Genomic DNA, 20,874 nt, shown 5'->3' on the forward strand with positions numbered 1-20,874 from the left:
TTCTTCCCTTTACCCCGTCACAAAAGAACAACAAAGCGAAGAGGAGTGGCCAACGAGCCCGAGCCAAAATGGCTTCGACAGGGCGTCAGTTTCCCCACTTTCCTTTGATGCACCCAAACTGCAGCTAGGAAGCGAGCGAGCGAGCGAGCTAACGGGGAACTATCCGAGACAAGGGAAGGGAACGCGCCGGTGACAGTTGAACATGGCTGAACTTGAACAACACCAAGGAGAGCAGGTATTTGAAATTGGAAATGGGAAGATGGAGCGCACTTTCCGATGTTGTTTTTGCTTTTAAACGCGTGTCTCAACTTCAATAAACTCTCCTGTGGCAGGGCATCGAGGAGAAAATTGAGCAGACGAGAGAGAGATTCAAAAACGAATTCCTCCGAGGTAAGGTAGTCATGATGATTCAGGCTGTCATTTCCCCTCACACTTTTTGCACGATGTTACACTTGCTTACATACACAAACCAGCTATTGTATGTAAAATATCCCTTCTTAAGTGCCTACTTTGTGACCATGACAGCATCATGAGTTAACTCAAGGTCCAGATAAGCTTCAAACAGATAACCAGCTAATGGTGGCCACACGCTCTTACTATGTTACATCCACGTTTATGCCTGGAATACATGTGGGGCAATTCTGAACACAAAACCTCAGAGGTACCGGACAAAAAAAGCCTCCTCAAATTAATTAACCGACACATGATTATAATGCATTTAATATGGGCTTTAAAAACTCAAAAGGCTGCTTTGATATATTAAAAAAAAGACTACACAAGTTAATACATTCCTGGCATAGATGAACAAATGCAGGAATTCCTGAAGCATTTTGTTCATAATTACTTAACGTTTGTGCATCATCTGCCAGCTCACTGACAGGGTGTGTAGTGAAAAAAAAATGTGGATTTTAATGTCAGATTCATCAGACAAATATGACCTAAGAGATGTGGACAGACTGCAGAAAGACAACTCCATGGTGGAGGGCTACCTGATGTGGCGACTCTACGTGGTGGACGACGCCTTGAAAATGATTGACGAGAGTTTCCAATGGAGGAAAGAGTACGGCATAAACGGTGAGGGGTCACGTAATCACTGTCTTTCTACATGCACGGTCAGAGGCTGACATTAACATAGCACATAACACACGATCAGGGATTTAATTAGAGCGTAAACGTCTATTCGTCAGCGCAGCAGCTGGTATCAACAAGTGCTCAAGTTCAGCTCTGCCTGTCAATGGAGCTGTTTACGTCGCCTCGCTCGATGGTTGTCAGATCCACGCCGCTTCTCGGGGCTGAGCCCGTACACACAAGAGTGCCATTGTGCGTTAAACATCATGAATAGGCCTCTTGACAACAATACCTGCTGTTTAAGTATCCTCGGGGTTTTCTTCGCTCTGGGGAAGTCTTTAATACATCCAGCAAATGCAATTTGCGAGTCAGTCGTGTTAAGGGAATGTGATTAGAGATCAATGTCACAGAGGTTGGATACCATTCCTACTTTTGTCATCCATAAACAGGTTTTATTTTCTCATGAAATCAAACACTAGTTCTTTTGTGATCACAATAAAGGCAATTTGTCAGACTAGTTTCAGTTCTTCTCTTCAGCTTGAGATTACTCAACTCCTTAAAAAACATCAGAGGATGACGACCAATGGATTCAAGCGGTTGAGGCAATGTGTTGAGCTTTCCTTACGCAATCCGCATTTGTGGAGAAATTGTTTAACAAGCTTGTTTTTCCCCCTCAGATCTCTCCGAGAGCTCCATTCCCAGATGGATGTTTGAGACAGGGGCGGTCTTTCTCCATGGATACGACAAAGAGGGCAACAAGCTCTGTATGTTTGACGCTCGAGCCGTTTCCTTTCACTCTTTTGCTGGAATAACAAAAAGATGATTTGATTAGATGTGAATAAGCTGACAGTAATGTACTAATGTACTTTTCTCCAGTCTGGTTTAAGGTAAAACTACACGTAAAGGATGCAAAAGCAGTCATTGACAAGAGGAAATATGTGGCTTTCTGGCTGGAGCGAAATGTCAAAAAAGAACCTGGGATGCCCTTAACAGTCGTGTTTGACATGTCAGAGTCTGGCCTCACCAATATAGTAAGTTGTCTTTGTCAAATATGTTTTATTCAGATTGTGGAAAACGTGTTATATGGCTGTAAAGTCATCGTCCTATTGCCTGCTCTGTACTTGCAGGGACTGACGCTCTTCAGTGGTTTTACGCTTTAGAGATTAAAATAACCTTTAAATCCTGTTGGTCAATTCAAGGGGTCTTTCTAATCCATGGACGTGCCGTGTCACACGTGAGCACCCTCGCGCAGCTCTCCAGCGAACGGGTTACAGACCTAAACCAGCAAGATGCATAGAAAACGAAAACGAAGAAACGGCTTTATAGCACGCATACGAAATGAGGAGTTTAGAAAATCCGATCGGAAAGCAGAGCCTCAACGGGAGCCGGAGCGTCGTCGCTGTTCAGTATGATCTCGTTAAGGTCGAGGAGCGCCTCGCCTGCATAGCAATGAGGACCCCTGCCAATTACGGAGCCCAGTCAGGGAGCAGGGCTTGCTTCTATTGATAAATCTGTTGGAATGATGATTGCAGTCTACGTGAAACGCTACGCTGAACATCCATCACAGGCTCCTTCGGGCTCGCAGCTGCCAATTATTTTCTTAATTAATTAATCGATAAAGTGTGTTTGGTCTTTGCAATTTCAGAAGAGGAGGAAAAATGTGAAATAGTCTTTCCACAAAAATGTCTCCCCAAAATGGCAAAATTCCCCAAGTAGTGCGGTGCTTATTTACCCAACTGCAGAGAGTACCAGGCGTTTATTTGACGTATGGCCTCAATTTAAGTGGAGGCCACAATGTACAGAAATACTGACACAATTCTTACACAAACCTAAAAGCAACAGAAAATAATGACATTTCTCATAAACATTGGGACTTTAACAAAGCTTTTATAATGCCTAACAGAAATACAATTCTGATTAAAGTCTCATTTTATTGCAGGACATGGACTTTGTGAAGTATGTTGTAAATTGCTTCAAAGTATATTATCCAAAGTTGCTCTGTAAGTAAACCTTTTGTCAAACATACTTTGGCATTTATCACTTAATTGAACTAAATTGAATTATTGTGTGATTTCAGCCAAGATGATTATTGTGGAGATGCCTTGGATCATGAATGGTGAGCGCGAGTCTGTGACATTCTGTTTTCGACGATGCCATCCTAAAATGTACGTGTCCTTCTCTCTCCCTGCCTCATGTAGCCGCGTGGAAGATCGTGAAAACGTGGTTGGGTCCAGAGGCCATCAGCAAGCTCAAATTTGCATCCAGATCTGAACTCCAGTCGTTTATCGACCCGGAGTACTTACCGCCTCACATGGGTGGAACGGTACGTTGAAGTTCACCCGCTATTGGAGACATAATCCACAATATTTCCGAATGATAGAGGATGTTTTATCTTAGAAGAAACCTTCTGCCAAATTAGGATCACATTGTATCTCTAAAATCTTACAAAGCTGAGTATTTGCATCTGTTTTCATTATAAAATTGTCAACTGGAATTTTTATGTTAATGTTTCCTTTTTTCTTTTTTAAATTAGCTGTCAATACTTTTTTTTTTTTTTTTTGGTCCTGTTCGGCTGTCAGGTAAAACCTGTATCCCTTTTATGCCGGAACAGTTTTACTGTGTCACGGTGGAGGTTTAAGCTTCCGCTGTGGTATTATAATCAAGGTTTATTGACAATCAGCCTCGATCAGTCCAACAGAACAAAGTTTCTAGAAGGGAGAGAGAAACAAAGACAAAGCACTAATTGTAAACAGGATGAGAGAAGGAAATCATTACATTATCTACAACAATGAAACATTAAATATGAGTGTTGCATTGGGCTGTAGTGCTACACCCTGCGAGGGAAGCACAGGACAAGATAGAACAGGACAAGGATAGGAGAAGAAGCACGCAGGACAAGGGTCGTGAACCAGGCTGTACAACTGAAGTGTGGTGACATTAATTATGTGAATTGTAAGTCTACGGGACGAGAGTATTAGTGAGGGGATACACAAGCGATTTGTATATTCATGAGTTATTTGTCGAATGAAGTGCGTGACCTCAGACCCAGTGAAAGAGTCCCAGGGGTGTGTGTGCGGATACATGCAAGTGAATTGATACCGTTTTACATGCACAAAGACTGACAGAAGTGTCCCGTAATTGCTGTGACTGCACCATGGCGGCTGAGGACCACACCCAATCAATCGAGGGGTGGGATCAGGCCCAGGGGTCCACTCGAGAGCAGCCCGGCGGACGGGACACGTCCCAGACCGAGGGACCCTGGGCAGTCCGCCAGCCCCACCGAGGCGCCCCGACAACCGGCCACACAGCGGGAGCCACAGGGACCCAATGTCACCCCCTCAGCCAACCACCCGCCGCCCCCCCAGAGATAGGTGTATGTGGTGCATTAAAACATGGGGAGTTTGTGTGATGCATTTAAAATCCAGGGGTGTGAGCAGGGCGCACGGACCGGGAAACAGCACAGACGTGCTGAAACCCGATCCCGCACCCACACCCTCCCGATCCCATACCAGTCCCCCAGGGACCCTTTGATACGTGTATGTGCTCAGATCTGTTTAGTGAGAAAAATATATGGTGTGAGTGTGTGCTAAGTGGGTGATTAAGAGGCATGGCCCCTGCCGGTCGTGCCCATTAGGCCGGACAACCACCGACAAAGAGGGCCATCCCACCCAGACCCGCAGCACCAACCCCGGACCCCCACCCCAATACTCATCTTTAAACTCATGGACAGGCTTTGTAAATATTAAAAGCAAAGCTGTAGCATTGATACTCATAGCTTCGTCTTCATTCAGGGTCAGCTACACTAGTTATTAATTGCTTTAATATTCATACTACCAGAGTCATGCTACATGAAGAGTTACGGCATTTCAGTTGATGTCCCCAATAATCAACATATTGTTCAATTAACCAGAGAGATATGTCATTCAAAACTGACCATTGTCATCTTTCAAGGCAGATCTTCGGTGAAAATATTTACGAGTCCTCATTAAATACTCCATGTGACCATGTGTCTTCAAAACGACCTCGTGCATTGATATGAGCTCTCTGGGGACATTCCAGGATCTGTTCAAGTACAGCTACCCACCTCTCCCCGACGACGACTTCCAGACGCCCATCAGCGACAATGGACCAATCGTCAGCGAGGATGAGATTGAGAGCAAAGAAAGCGAGCTGGAGAGCAAAGACGGTCTCGAGTCCAGCATCAACTCCGAGGTTGCCGTCAAGCCCAAAAAGGTACCTTTCTCCCATTTCCACAAATAGCAGCTGCTTAATCAGGTTATTCAACTGCAAATGAGACAGGCCTTTCAGTGGTGGTAATAATCAGAAATGTTACTAGTATATCGCCATTTATGTCAAGTGAATACTAGTATATTGCCATTTATGTCAAGTGAAACTGGAGTTAAAAACTAAGTAAAAATGAATATTTAGAAATGGCGAGAAACGGCAATATACTTTAGCACAGATCAGCATTCACTGCCCAGCCCTTCCAAATTTAAATGGAGTTTTGACTTCTATAGCCGTCAATGGCGGTGAATGAGTTTTGATAGCGTAAAATTAAAAATTTCGAACATGCAATAAGTCTCCACACTAACTCATTTGCAAGACTAGATGCCTTGGTGTAGGTACTTCGACAAAGTTCAGATGGGCTCAGCAGCTAACTTCTGAAATGTCAGTGTAGCCAGTAGCATCAATCAACTGAGATTTTAGTAACTGCTGTTTGTTTTTGTTCCTATTGGTAAAAGGGATTAGGGAAGTGTTCATTAAATCTCAAGTGAATTGACTGACTAATATTGCCACGGTGTCTATGAGCGAGACGGTCACGATTTGAGGAAATGTGTTATAGTATGCGCATCAAATGATATCGCTTCTTCTCACAGTTAATGATTCCAAAGGTGCAGGACTGTCTTTGTTCTCTCACATATTCAAAGTTGAGTCAAGGATTACAGCGTGTAATCAGACCCTCTCTGTGGAGCTGACTGAGTTGAGAGGCATAGTAATGTTTAGATTTGGAAGTTTGCACTCATGAAGGTGACTTCGAACGTCTTTGATTGCATGGATGCGAACGCCTCTCTCGCCATCTCCCATCCATCCTCGTGTGAGCCATTTGAGTCTGTAATAATATATGTCCACTAAACCTGCTGACTTTCGCTTGATTACGTTTGCATCAGGGGTGTCCAAACTATGGCCCGGGTACCATTTGTGGAACCGCTGTCCATTTTTTTTTAGTTCCCCATGGAATATATAAAAAAATATATATTTGACACGGCCCGCAACGCTTTTGGTTGTAGGTGTCGAAAAAGTTGACGACACTCATACGTCTCACACATCTCCCACGGGTGTGACTCACCTGGCAACTACTACGAATACTACTATTAATAGTAATAAATTGGTTTTATATGCTGCTCTTTTTATATATGCAAAGAAACTATTTACAACATATCCGGCCGCGCCTGTGTGGAGTTTGCAGGTACTCCGGTTTCCTCCCACATCCCAAAAACATGCAAGGTAGGTTAATTGAAGACTCTTAACTTGCCCATAGGTGTGAATGTGAGTGCGAATGGTTGTTTGTTTATATCTGTCCGCCTCTCGCCCAGAGTCAGCTGGGATAGGCTCCAGCACCCCTGCGACCCTAATGACGATAAGCGGTACGGAAAATGGATGGTTTCTCTTGCAGCTCGCTGTGTGCAAAATAAACCTGCATGAAATCCATGCCCGGCAGAAAGTTGGGCGTCAACTTGGGCTTGACCCACATTTGTACGAGCCTACGAGCATGACAACAATTTCTGTTGGCTGCCAACATCACTTGTGGTAAACTGAAACTGTAGCCACTGAAAACAGCAAAACCCACAACCTTTGAATCCCAGATACACAAACAAGAGAAAGCATTGTAGAGTAACACCACATTGATCATGCACAACAGATTAACGTAATCAAAGAAATGTGCAAATCAGTAGTTATTAGCCTCATTTATGTGAAAAATGAATTTGAAGTTTCCATTCTGGCTTGTGCCAGAAATATTTGGGTGGCGTGATCAGCACATCCCAAAAGACTGCCTGCACTTGAACCTACCAACCGTATGAGGAGGTAGATTACATTTGTTTGATAACACAGTGTACAGCCCTATTTCTACCAAGTTGTACATTTCAATTCAATAAGCTATCCCCATTCTTAAAAGTTGTTGTGAAAGGAGCCGAGACCAAGTCACGACCAAGACTGAGGTGCATTGAGATGGAGTTAAGACTAATATTTTGACCGACTGTTAACAAGTTAAGAACAAGACTTCAAGATGTTGAGACCAAGTCAAGACCTACGTCTTGAGGGCTTGAGTTGAGAGAAATTGAGAACGGCTGCAGACCGTTAAAGCCAACACTTTGAGGTCCTGAAACAGACTTAAGGCCAACACTTTGAAGCATTGAGTCAGAGTTAATGCCAAGACTTTGAGGGGCTGAGACCAAGTCAAGACCAGGGTTTTGAGGGCACAAAACAGAGTTGAAACCAAGACTGAGAGAAGTTGAGACCAAGTCAAACTTAATACTCTGAGGTGTTGAGACAGTCAAGACCAACGCTTTTGAGGAGTTAGGACAAAGTCAAGACCAAGACTTCGATGAGATCAGACCAAGTCAAGACCAAAACTTGCTCGACACAGAGTCAACGCCAAGGCAGGTTAAAACCAGGTCAAGACCAAGACCAGATTAATGCTTGTATGATAACATTAAAGTCTGTTTATATGCATTTGATTCCAAGATGAGATCGACACCCAATTTAAAAGTGATCTCGTACCAAAGAACCTATTCCTTGTTTCCACCCAGTGATATGGTTCAGTTCAGTTCGCCATTGAATGGTTCAGATCAGGTAAACCCCAATCAAATTGAAGCATGTAGGTGTCAACTATGTAAATATTGTCACATTGTACCATACTGGCAAGACCAGGAGTGCTTTTTTTTTTCCTTCCCATTCAAATATTTCATTGTTGCACAGAGGAAGTTTGACAATACTCTTTGCCTGTGGAAAGTCGAAGTTGAGGACAAAGCACTTGCTGGGGCTGTCATGTGCTCTCCTATACCAACCTGTCTGAAGGAGCTCTCGCCTACCGTCCGTTCTTTTTCAAGACATGATCGTGTGGGATCCGGACGGCACGGTACTTGATGACTTGGTAGCTAATTGCCTCTCTCTTTGTTTTGAAACAAGGGCTGGAGGTGGTGATGCAGCATAGGATCATTGCACCCACACACGGCGTTCACACTCCGGAAGATTTCTGCAGGCCGCCAAGGCAGGTGTGCTCATATGAGCGGCATCACTGTGAGCCCCTTTGACTCCGTCTTGGATGCGACATTTCTTTTTCACCTACTACATTTCAACCTTTCAACATTTCAACGAACCGACAACATTTCTGACTTCTTTCATGAAGCGATGAAGGCTGCAGGAGTGTTTGCCTGTTGATTTATTTTTTTGTACAGTCGCCAAAAGGCACTCATCTCACTACCAACCATCACTCCAATCAAACATTCCACAATATTTTCACCCTCAAATGTCCGATAAAAGTACTTAATGAGTTACTTCAAGCATTTCAAGCAATCAACGTTGGAAATCATCCTCTCCATTTTTACTTGTTTGTATGATCTTGATTTTATTTTTTTATTATCTATTATCAATGTCTGTATGGGTTTTACAAATATAGTAGGACAAGTGCCTTAGATCATTCTAATACCAATGTATTTTCATTTCAATCTGTTAAGTCTCAATTAGTAACACAGGCACGTGTTACCGTTGTATCTACTCTTTACTTCCTATGTGTCAAGTTTGCACTTTAATGCGAAGGGCCCCTCCACCACCCATGAAGAATCTTATCTGCGAATCTGACTGATATCTGCGGGGTCTTTTCCAGAATAAGTCAGACCCCTATGGGGGGATCAGGCATTTTTCATCTCTGTAATTACAAGGGACAGGAAGTTGGTCAAAGAAATATGGCACAAAAAAAGTAGAACTCCAAACTTAGTGAGGATAAAACGTGAATCTATCAAACCATGGTCACCAGTTATCTCTGCGAGACTAGCTCTTTTCAATATCAGGTCACAGGGTAACAAATCAATGTTGATTAATGACTTTTTGTCACTAAATGAAATGGGGTTAACAGAAAGTAGCTGTAATACCATTTTAAATGAGGCAGCACCAGCAAATTGAATATGGAAAAAAAGGCGGTGGTATTGCTGTTATTTTTCAGTCATTATTTCAGTGTAAAGAAATTATACTGGGTGATTTTAGCTCTTTTGAATATCTGTTTTTAGTTAAAGGTGACCCAAAGGTTATTGTTTTAATAATTTATAGGTCTCCAAGATACAATAGAAAAATTATGGAGGATTTTTCAGAACTGCTGTCAGTTTTGTACTGAGTACAACTATTTTGTCATAACGGGAGACTTTAACATTCATGTTGACAATAACATGGGGGAAAAATCTAAAGAACTCTCTGCTATACTCGACACATTTGAGTCATATTAAGAGTCCAACCCATACTCAAGGTCACATCTTAGACCTGGTCATCTCTAAGGATGTTGAAACACCTTTAAATCAAAGTGTACGAAAGCTGAATGTAAGTGGAGAAATACTAAACTCCAAATTGACTGAGCACTTTTCTGAAATCATCAGTAAGAACTTGAACAATACTCGCACTCTGTTTGCCGTGGTTGACAAGCTCACAAACCCCCCGAATCAGATAAATGCAATGAATTTGCTTGTTATTTTAGTGAAAAAAGATACAATCCATCAAGTTAAATAGCAGCACAAATCAGCGAAATGATAAAATGATACTACATCTGAAGCCGCCCAGGAAATACTCTATGACCATGTCAGAATTTAATAGTTGACCACAAAAACTGTAGAGAAAACAGTTCAGCAGCTGAAACCATCAACGAGCTATCTTGACTCAATCCCATCTGACTTTTCAAAGCTATTGCGAAGTCTGTGCTAGCTGATTTTCAGCAAATAATCAATTGCTCACTTCAGTCAGACGAGTTTCCTAAAGCTCTTAAAGTAGCAGTCATGAAGCCTCTGTGTACTTTTATTTTTTTTCTTCTTGGTTTTAAATGTTTATAAGTTGATTTTTTTTTGTCTTTGTTTTTTAAAATGCTTTTAATCATGAAAAGCACATCGAGTTACCTTGTGTGTGAAATGCGCTATATAAATTGCTTTGCTTTAAAATGATGACGATGAATAAACTGAGTTGTTATCAGCTGATCATCTCAATGTCTTCATTCTTGCGAAAACAGTAATGCCAAGCTGGCATGTTGCTCGAATCACACTCACTTGCCCTGTGAGTCACTCACTTTCCCATCGCATGCAGAGCCCTCTTACCTTTGCTTCCCCATCCCAACCACGTGAACACACACACACTATGCTCCCCCACCCCCGACCAACCAACCGCACCTCCCGTCTACATTCTCTTTCCCTCCTTTTATGCTAACATCTTCAAAATGAACATCCTGTCATGATCTTGCGGTGTGTCTCGGGACGATTTACATCAAAGTGTGTACGGCTAATACACTTTTTGCATTTAGGTTCTTCTATTCCGAGTCAGAAGTCTGCGTTTTATTTTAGTTCTGTATTCTTCCATGGATATGCTTTTTGTTGATCTCCGCTTCCTTTAAATGAGCACAAGGGTCAGTGGGGGGTTTCAAGAGTTCCAAGGGGGGCTTCCAAGAAAGAGTACTGACATATTACACTGACAATTATTACCCTTCATTATCTGATAGGTCACCACAAATGGAGATTAGCTGTTGGAAATATGCTCCGAGGTTCTTTGTGCTCTGCGTATCTTGCGTAATTCAGCATTCATTGTCTTTGCAGGTGAATTTCCTGGAAGACAATTTGAGGACAGAAGACAGCGATAAGGGAGAGAGCCGAATCAAAGGAGCCAGGAGGCCTATGACCACATTTAAAGGCACCCTGTTGGACATCAGGTATGCACTGCCCTCAGTTAAAGTAATAGATTTCTCCCCTAGCATTGTGTGCATCCTCAAGTGTTTTTCCACAAATAGTGGCGTCTGCGCGAATCGATGGCATGCCCTAACTAGTTGCCAGGTATGTCGTACACGCCAACAAGTAAACACTGGGAGATTACGACTGATAACATTAATACCATGTGTTGCGGTGGACACCTTGACCACAATAGACGCTGCCCGCAAGTGGCATCTGTGCTGCTGCGGTCAGCGGGGAGCACTCCATATTATTTCTACACTGACCCTAAAAGAATTCGGGATTGGAAGGAAGAAATTGCAAGTGACAGATGACTTGTATATGTTTGTTGTTGCGTCTGAGCCATAAAAAAATATCTTAACTGTGGCTTTTATACTTAAGCCAATGAATCAGGATATTGTTGCAAATGTGAACTTTCACATAGTGACACTGCATCAGAGAATTCGATGCGGTCTGGTGTGACGTATGAAATAGAAAGCCACAATTAGAAAGAGAAAATAAACAGTACTTCCTGTAATCTTCTCATTAGTCGACGGAGCTTGTTTTTTTTGTTTGGTTTTGTTTTGTACTTCATAATACAATAGTCTCGGAAATAATTCAATAAAATGACACGCCAGCAGTTTGACATTGCAGTAAAAACATCCTAAGAAATCTCTTCCCAGCATATCATCAAAACCCAGTGCCCCCGCCCCAACTTGGTGACAAGCACCTTCATTTCCCGCCACTCAAAGTGAGACACCTTAAAAAATAACATTCAAGAGAAGTTACATGCAACATTAAGAAAGGGTTGCACATATTGACTTAAATGTTTTTTCCCCCCCATATTGTCACTGAGCCATTATTGATGTGTTTGTAGCTTAATAGCTCAATTGATCCAGCTGTATGTGGGGGTGGGAATTAAGGGTGCCACAAATCAATTGTTCATTGAGTAGAAGGGATTCGCCTCGGTTAATTATTAACAGAAAGCAACGAGAGGCAGCGGTCGGTCATCGATTCCGTCTGTGAGGCACTCGGTCAGATCTGCAACATGTTGTGCCTCTTGCTACTTGGCTTGGATGTTGGAGCTTCACAGTGCAGGGAATGAATGTGAGCAGTTTGAAGATAAAGGAAGATTTATGACATTGCCAGATAATTGGAGCATATTTGTTGAAAGAGCAACTTGAGCAAGGTTAATCTTTAAGAGATTAACACACACCCTTTTGTACACTATATGGACTCTAAATCTTCATTATTCATCATTTCTACTTCTTGTAGGTGTAAATGGCCAGGTGTCCTAATACTTTTTTTGGGTCTATATTACATATATTTGAAATGAGCATATATTTGTCAGAGCATGCCGTCAAGGTCTGTTTCGCAGAGCGTAGCCGCTTTGATGTGTGGACTGTGGCAGCTCAAGGCTACAAAATCAGGCCAGTAAACACATCGCAATGAGCCTTAAATGCTGCGATGTTCCTGAGCCGGTTTACTTTTTAATTCAAGGCCGGGGGCTTCCCTGGAGAGAGGAGGGCGCGGGTGCTTTGATCGCCTGTTTCACCCAACCGTCGCTCAACTCTTAGATTCTCTTTGAGTACTGTGGGCAAATAACACTGGGACATAAAAAGGAGAAAATACACAGCAGTTCCTCTATCCATAAGATGCACCAAAGCTGCACTGACAAGAGGCTGAGAATGTTTTATATTTTTTTTCTGCCCTGCACACTAAGTATTTTATAGCATTGCTTGTGTGTTTATAAGATAATGACAACATGGGTGTTTTGTCACAGATTTTCCCAATCGAGGTCTTTCCTGTTTCCATCGGATAATAGTGTGTAATCCTTTTAAGGGCATCTACAGCCTGAAGTAGGGCTGCAGAGTGAGCTGTTGTTCACGTTCTTCGAATGAGCTTGTGTAGCATTACAGGATATTTGAGACTGGCAATATATACACAGTGCAGTTCTGCACCATTGCATAGTCCAACCACAATCGCGAAAATGCAGTGAAACCTGTAAGCGCAACCACAAGCTCCTGTAAACTGTACAAGCAACATTCTCGACTGTCACTCCGCTGCCGTAAGGAAAAAAAAAACCTTAACTTCAAAAGGCCGAGTATGATGGTGATTTGAAGGTTGCATAGCTCACTTTTTTAGAATTCTAAATTGTCAAGAAAGTGTGCAAAGAGCCTAACCACTGGAACATGTAAAAATGACAAGAATAATAGAATAATTGGCTTACATCACATAACAGCCTATGCTTGCTTCTCTTCCACCTTAACTCAAATGAGTCTGCACTTTCTTTTGGAATAGCTCACAGCAAAGCTAAAGAAAAAGCAAAACCTGCGTATCCTTTCGTGTTTTCTGAACCGAAGTGTCGTGAGGAATCTAATATTCATTATCATGCAAGAGCAGTGGCAGTCCTAGCTTGAATGGGGCCCTGTGCGAGAGCCCCGTTGCCCCACCCCATGTTGCCCACCACCACCGCTATTTTTCAAGGAATACTAATTTACTATTACTGTGATGTAATGTCAATTCATCTAAACCAAAAAAAAGTCAAGAACATTGCAACTTGCACATGTCGATTGTCAAAGTATAACATGTTTTCCTTGAATAGTTAGCTTACAATTTTAATCAACCACTTGACAAAGCAACATACACATGCGGCCATGACACTCTCAAGTCACTTTCTACCAACAACGGGTCAACCGTAGCTCCTCTCCTGAATCTAGAGATATTTGGGCAATGGAGATGGCATACTTCCTTGACATCAGTAACCTCTCAGTCAACATTTAGTGGTTGAATCCATGAAGACCCCTGATGTCTCCACAAGGGGGTGCAAATTACATACAAACACCGATGATTTACATGTCGTCATGACAGTAGAAAACAATTTCACGTAGAAACTGCAGCAGCACATATTGCAAATACCAAAAATGACCACTATGCATGGAGGAGGTCCATCTTTCTGAATCAGTATCTCAAAAAAGACAAAGAAAAAGCAATACATATTCCCGGTCTTAATCCTTTAAACTGACCTTCATGAGGCATATTACTCCCCGAAATGTTTTTGTTGAATTATCAATTGCACGACCTTCTTGCCATCGTAACATTTGTCTCCGGCGGTTCCAAAATACCATTTTCACTTCAGGACCAGTCCTTCCTCTCCCTCTGGGATAAGTGTCAAAGGAATGGCTAATCTTTTGATGCTTGCTTAGGTCTCGTGCAATATACATACAACCTGTGAGTCTTGCAAAAAAAATAAATGCCAATGAAAAAGTAAAACGTTAAGTTAATCCTATGTCGGTCACTGACTTGAGGTCTCGCGTGATATGTTTACATCCAGCATGACGTCATCCATGATTGTGAAAAAGTTCATCCTTCATGCTCACTTAAGATTTTGTCTTTAGCGGCACATTTTTCCTGAAAATGCTTGGTCAAATTCTGAATTTTACTACCTGAAAAGCATTGTTAGAGGTTGCTTCCAGTTACACTACTCTATATAACAATCTATTATATATCCATTTAATTAAGTTATTATTGCTGACTGTACCTGCTGTATGACCTTTTTCATATTGTGAATATTGCAGTTCATGAGACTGAATGCACACGCTATCTGTGTTTTGTTGTGGTACTACAATTAGATGAGAGAATGGTGGTAATAATAGGATAATGCTGGCATAATATAGTGGTGCTGAAATGACCTCTACTTTGTCATATGTCAACACGACTTTGAATAAACTCTTGAATGAGTCCAAACAGTCTACAGGCTTTCCGATGTTTGTGTATGATGCAAAGTTTTTTTCGCCGCTTGTAGCCCTGCAGAAGAACTCAGTTTTGGTTGTGGAGAAACAGAGAAGAAAAGCCTCATTATTCTGAGCAATGTGACGAAAAACCCATTGGCCTTTAAGGTGAGCGTGCACCACTTGGAGATTATACATGCTAAAACGGATTACAATAAACGGTTATCACGGAGGATAGGTTCAACACCCACTCGCAATGTAGAGAAATCAAAGAAAACACTTTTTTATATATATATATATACAGTTTTACTCCTCCCACTGGCATTAAACGGATTCAACCATATTAAAACACACTTTTTAAAGACATTGTAAATGTATTTGAACACAAAATGTGTAGAACAATGCTTCCCTATTTTTTTACACCAAGCACTACATAAAAAAAAAAAAAAAAAAAGTTTCTATTCTGCCCTCCCCCTAGTCTCTTGGAAAATAGAGTCCTTGTGTGCTTGCTTCAAGTAGTTTATTGCCACTCACATTTGAAGTATACTGTAAAACTATAAACAAAGAGAATTACAGATTTTGTATTTACAAAACCACATAACTGTGTTTGACCAATGTCTGCTAGTTCCATTCTAACACAACGTGAAATGTCATAGACTGGCTAACAAAACTGGCATCAACATCATGGTACTTGTAAAGCTTGAACGCAAACAGTGCAGCAACACACACAAGACAGAATATAGCAATATTGACAGGCATATTTAGTTCTGCTCTGCGAAAAACGCCTGTTAGTGCAGCTTAGTCTTCATGTACCCCCGTCAAACGTGTATTATACGTACGTATCTATTATACTGCCCCCCTGGTGGCCAAGTTACACACACCAGAAGGATTAGTACAATGTTTGTTGAACTAATAAAATGTGCGATATAGCGCAAACGGGGTACTATGATGATCTGAGATAGTGTCGGAATGCTGTAATCTGCTTTCATTTCATTCACTGGTCACAAAATAGTTCTCGTTTTCACTGATGTTCCTCTACAGGTGCGGACCACAGCACCCGAGAAGTACAGAGTGAAGCCGAGCAGCAGCACCTGTGAACCCGGCGCCTCCATCGATATTGTGGTGTCCCTGCATGGAGGTACCGTTCCAACTTTACTGGAGCTGACTGAATATTTCCAGATGAGCTCATCGGTTGCCCTTCTAAAGTGGCTGACATTTATGTTCCGCGAGCATGACTTGTGCTTACGTGAGGACAACTCCCATGATGCCAGACATCATCAACAAACCCTTGTGTTGTTTTGTTTGACTGGCCCACAGAGGGCCCCCTTTTAAGACCGACATGCTGTCAAAGGTATGTTTCATTTTCACCCAGGATCTCAGGCGTCCCCCCAGGATCGCTTCCTGGTGATGGCGGCTGAGATGGACAACGTAGGATCTCAAGAACTTGCGCAGTACTGGAAAGAAGTACCAAAGCCCAAAATCCTGGAGCACAGGTACTTGCAGTATGTTACTGTTGGTTCCATGAACTTCCCGCTGGTCTTATTCGAGGGGTCTTTCTCTCCGCAGGTTGCGCTGTCATGTTCTAGAGAGCGTTAAACCAGCGGGCAACCTTCTGAGGGAGGCTGGCGATCTAGGAAGCAGCAAGAATATAAACACAGCGGTAATTACAACAATGTATATACATGTATTATATAGGTACACCAGTACAACCTAAAAAGATCCAATGCATACTATTGTGATGTGGCTAAATATAGTCACAGTGAATTAATCATGTACACTGTCCAATGACAATACTCGAATTCTAATGATGTATATTTTATTATAAACTACATTATTGTAAAATTCCAATTTGTTTTGTTGTGGGAGGCTGGAACAGATTAATGGCATTCACATTGATTTCGATGGGGAAAGATGATTTGCGATGTTTTTAGTTACGCGCGTGGTCACTGAACAAATTTGTCCCATCTCAAGGCATCACTGTAATATAAATATAAGATTACAAAAATCTAATTAAATATAATATAAATTTGAAAACTAAGAATGGTAAAAACAAGATTTAAATGAAATGATATGAAAAAGTAAATGAAAACAGTATCGGATTTGAGTCAGTCCATTCAAATTTTGTCTGAAAATTGAATCAGTCCATTCCAGGGTCAAAATTCTTTGTAGTCAAAGTAACATTCTTGTCATACAAGTGTAAAAATAAATGAACCACTGTAAATAGTAAAACCTTTGCACTCACCTTTACCTTTGACGGCGTGTGAAAGAAAGGATGGAAAGCCAAGAAAGATGTGTGTACCACTTTCCCACGTCACAGTAAGTTCCATGACCTTTTCTGTGGTTACCACAAAGAATTTAAAAAAAATAAATACACCTGTGAAGTTAAGAAATACGATCACTGACACTGTCAATCAGAATTTAGCATTTTTATCATATTAGAGGCGCAATTTGTGATGACTCTGTTGTCGGACATCATTAGATTGTGGAGGTGTACCTAATGTTGTGACTGGGCAGTGGGTATGTGTTCCGTGTGATGATGTGCAATGTTTTTGTGAACCTTTTCGGTTTGACAGGCATTGCAGTCACAGTTTTAAAGACTCCTAAACGTAACCATTTGTATTTTCATAGCATGTTGCACAGAAAGGCTACCGGGCATCTGATGACAGCTTCGTAAGTATTTGATTGAATGAAGGCTTTCTCCCTCTCTCCTGGGGAGAAGCAGCAAGTTACATTTTCCAGACTTTCGTAATTCCCCCCCCCCCCCCCTCCCCCCCCCATTTTCCATTAGCCTTGAGCTTAACGTGTGGACGGGCGAGACAGTGTGACTGACTCCCTCCAAATGTCATAAACATCTCCCCAATTGATTTTACGGATAAATATGAGAACACAGTGGAAGACCTGATAAACTCAATTTATCATTGACCTACTTGCGGGACACGTCTTTGCACAATTTGGTCTTTTTGCTTCTTGGAATCCAGGTGAAAAACTGTCAGTCCAGTCCACTGCCTTTCTAGTCTTTACACTAACCTAAATCTTTGCAAGTTCTACTAACAGACGGTACATCTCTTTATATTATACATTTAGGGAGCTTTAGGTCAGACCCCGAAAATGCTTATTGGTGGTTTATCTCCACTTGTTGAAGAATATTTGGGGTTTAGGAGAAAAAACCTTTTTCCCCCTCAATGCATTATAATTATGTATGTTATAATGGGCATCAATTATAACTGAACTTACTAATGGGCACTGCTTCTGTAGAAAGCCTCTTTGACACTGCCTGTAAAAGCCGGCATTTTTCCAGTATTTTCCCCTGTCACTGTTCTGTATAAACGGCACTGATAATGGAGGCACTTCGGAGGTAGTTTTAGATGCCTGAATGTAAAGGATTTCTGCCATGCTGGGACACAGATGTGATGCTGACACTCACTTCGGTTATGGCAAAAGCAATCGTCGATGGCACTGACTCGGAATGAAATTCTTTGCTCTTGGGAGTAGCATGAGAGTTGGAAGCAGGATGTGTGTTAAAGGAATGACATAAAGGTGCAAAGTCTTATTACCAGTTGCTCACTTATTCCATCCTGTTATGGTGACTTGAGCCTGCCTCTTTCTGTGCCATTGTTCGTTTGATATGCAAAGGGGGCATGAAGTTTGGCCCAGTAATTTTCCGCCGTTTGGAGGTAGTGTCAGAGCCGTAATAGATGCCGATAATTTTGAAATGCTCCCACAGAGGTTTGATGTGGAACACAATTTTAAAGCCTTACACACTCAAAGTCACAGATACTACAGTAGAACTCGAGGATGTCAACCCATAAAGCAAAATAAATTTTTTAGCCATTACTCAAATCCATAGAAGACACGATTCTAGACATTCTCAATAGCTGCAGCCATACATGACACAGTTAAGGCTTCGCTGAGTTTCGTGTGAGACAGAATCTTCGGATGTGTCAATTTTGCGTGATCCTTGTGTGAAAGCAGCTCAATTCTTTTTCTCTCTTGGCGGGTGTGGGGGGGACTCACTTGCCAATCTTTTTGATGCTGATATTTTGTACGACCTCAGTCTTCTCCTTCTTCCCGGAGCATCTTGTCCAGGTTTTCCTAAATCCTACAAGTCTGTTTTTCCTGTCCCACCAGCTCATGCGATTGATGGCTTCCAACTCCCGGCTAGAGCAGAGCGTGAACACGTGCGTGTGGGTCCAGAAGGTTCTGGTCTGCTTGGTCCTGGTTCTGCTGATGCTCAACCTGTACTGCATCCGCCTGCTGACGACGGCCCAGCAACTCTCTTGACCACCGCACGTCTACGAAGACCGATCCGCCTCCCTTGAAAGACCTTTTGGCGCCAAATCGAGGGGCAGGTTTTGTGCTGCCCCTTGACAACGAACAAAGACACTTTTTAACAACCTTGAAGCAGTTTTTTAAGCTGGGAAAAAAATATATTTATTGCAAAAAATATGTAGGAAATATATATTTTTGTGATCATATTGTACAATATTTTACATGATACTCTAGCAGATGTGAAAATAAATACTCTTTTTTTTTTGCCATGTTAATGAAAGTAGAAGTACTGATTCTACTCCTTAAGTCAATGTAAAAATAACCCTGAAATTAAAAAGCAAAAATGAGTTTTTACTGTCAATTATATATAGTACCTTTTTTGATAGCTTGGCACAAAGTACTCGTTCTGAGAAGAAACAACACTGCACGCTGCCAGAACATCTTACTATAGCTTTGATAACGTTGGGAAATGACAAAAAAAAAAGCTAAATTAGCTCCCTCTTTATATATATATATATATATATATATATATATATATATAAAAAATAAATAAATAAAAAATAAATAAATTTTCTTTTCCCCCAGATTAGACGGAGAATTTTTGAAAGCCAGAAGATGATTGTTTTAGTCTGGGCCAAGACACAACAATCATGAATCAGTAGTGCCAAAAACATCAAGCAATTGTTTGGAATAAGGCGATGGTTGGGGGTTATCTTCTCTGAAACTGTTGCGCCACGGTTATCAATGCTCCTGATTCACGTTCCTCCATGTCGCTGCTGCTCGTTTTTCCCTCTCCCAAGTCCCCAAGATCACATTAAAAGGGTTTATAGTTGCTTATACATGCGACGAGATGGTGGCAAAGCACTGCTTTTGAGTTAGACAGGTCTGTGGCCTGACTAAATTTAAAGCTCCTCACTTCAACACTTGTTCCTTGGCAACAAGCAATACCTTATATAGCTGAACAAATATCGCAGAGGTACGATGAGGCGTAAAACATTAATATTGATCCACAGTGACAGGAAGAGTGAGCTCATTTCTAAGAGCAGTGGTCCGTCGCCAGCCCCCGAACAAAAAGCGCTGTGCAACCGCACATTTGGCATGTCAGGAAACCCAACTACAAATACTTTTTAAAAAGTCTGCTTAAGTACAGTAATGTAACTGTTAGTACTTGGTTACTTCCCACCACTGCATTTATTTTGTTTTCACTTGAAAGAGCACACCACTATTCACCCGCATGTATCTAAATGAAAACACGGCGGAGCCAACGCGCTCCACGCCGACACCGGTGTGCCGCGGGAGAGCTCGGTCTCCATTGCTTTTAATTAGCCAGCGTGGGCCTACTAAAAATACACAAGCAATTAGCGGCGAGCGCAAGGACACGGGTGCGTGGGCCCCATGCAACTTATTGACAATTCGCCTTATCCGCAATGATATCCGGCACCAAGCAATCAGGACGCCATGCGACGAGCAACCATCCCAGTTTGCTTATCAACGTGCTGTCCAAACCCGCCAATAATGAGCGCGTTAATGCTAATGTTGATTATGACAAGCTTGTTCGCGGGGGCCTCCGAGACGGCCTGGTCTAACCTACTTTTGAGTTTGAACTCTTCAGATTGTTCGCAACATTTTCAGATGTAAAACCTGAAATGTTTATTTTGCTTTAAAGGTACGCTTCAGACCAATAGGGTGCAAATGTCTTGAGGAAGTTACTTTGACCATAGGTTATGGTAGGAACATAGAATGATCGGTAAATCGAGAGCTTCGCCTTTGGGCTCAGTTCCTTCACTACCACAGACCGATAAGAGTCCGCATCACTGCATACACTATCTCCCATTCCATCGAGTCCGCATCACTGC

At 41.9% G+C, this 20,874-nt stretch overlaps 1 protein-coding gene and 1 long non-coding RNA gene across 3 annotated transcripts; one reads left to right on the forward strand and one right to left on the reverse strand.

The window, feature by feature from the left end:
• The first annotated feature begins 12 nt into the window (after nucleotides 1-12).
• On the forward strand, nucleotides 13-19,365 carry mospd2 (motile sperm domain containing 2). 2 transcript variants are annotated; one of them, XM_061791313.1, is made up of 16 exons: nucleotides 13-235; nucleotides 333-390; nucleotides 919-1,074; nucleotides 1,746-1,832; nucleotides 1,945-2,099; nucleotides 3,008-3,068; nucleotides 3,146-3,184; nucleotides 3,267-3,391; nucleotides 5,128-5,301; nucleotides 10,911-11,023; nucleotides 14,824-14,917; nucleotides 15,791-15,887; nucleotides 16,122-16,242; nucleotides 16,316-16,409; nucleotides 17,378-17,419; nucleotides 18,878-19,365. In XM_061791313.1, exons 1-16 carry the CDS (start codon nucleotides 203-205, stop codon nucleotides 19,028-19,030), a joined length of 1,602 nt encoding a protein of 533 aa, XP_061647297.1. In that variant the 5' UTR covers nucleotides 13-202; the 3' UTR covers nucleotides 19,031-19,365. The 2 variants fall into 2 exon arrangements, with proteins under 2 accessions (XP_061647297.1, XP_061647298.1); XM_061791314.1 differs by lacking the exon at nucleotides 17,378-17,419.
• Nucleotides 15,248-17,494, reverse strand: LOC133486346 (uncharacterized). The gene is made up of 2 exons (XR_009791000.1): nucleotides 16,992-17,494; nucleotides 15,248-16,379 (listed from the first exon to the last, which is right to left on the reverse strand). It is a non-coding gene; the product is annotated as an uncharacterized LOC133486346 (long non-coding RNA).
• Nucleotides 19,366-20,874: the final 1,509 nt, after the last annotated feature.

Source organism: Phyllopteryx taeniolatus, chromosome 12 (genome assembly GCF_024500385.1).
Source record: "Phyllopteryx taeniolatus isolate TA_2022b chromosome 12, UOR_Ptae_1.2, whole genome shotgun sequence".
Taxonomy (NCBI): domain Eukaryota; kingdom Metazoa; phylum Chordata; class Actinopteri; order Syngnathiformes; family Syngnathidae; genus Phyllopteryx; species Phyllopteryx taeniolatus.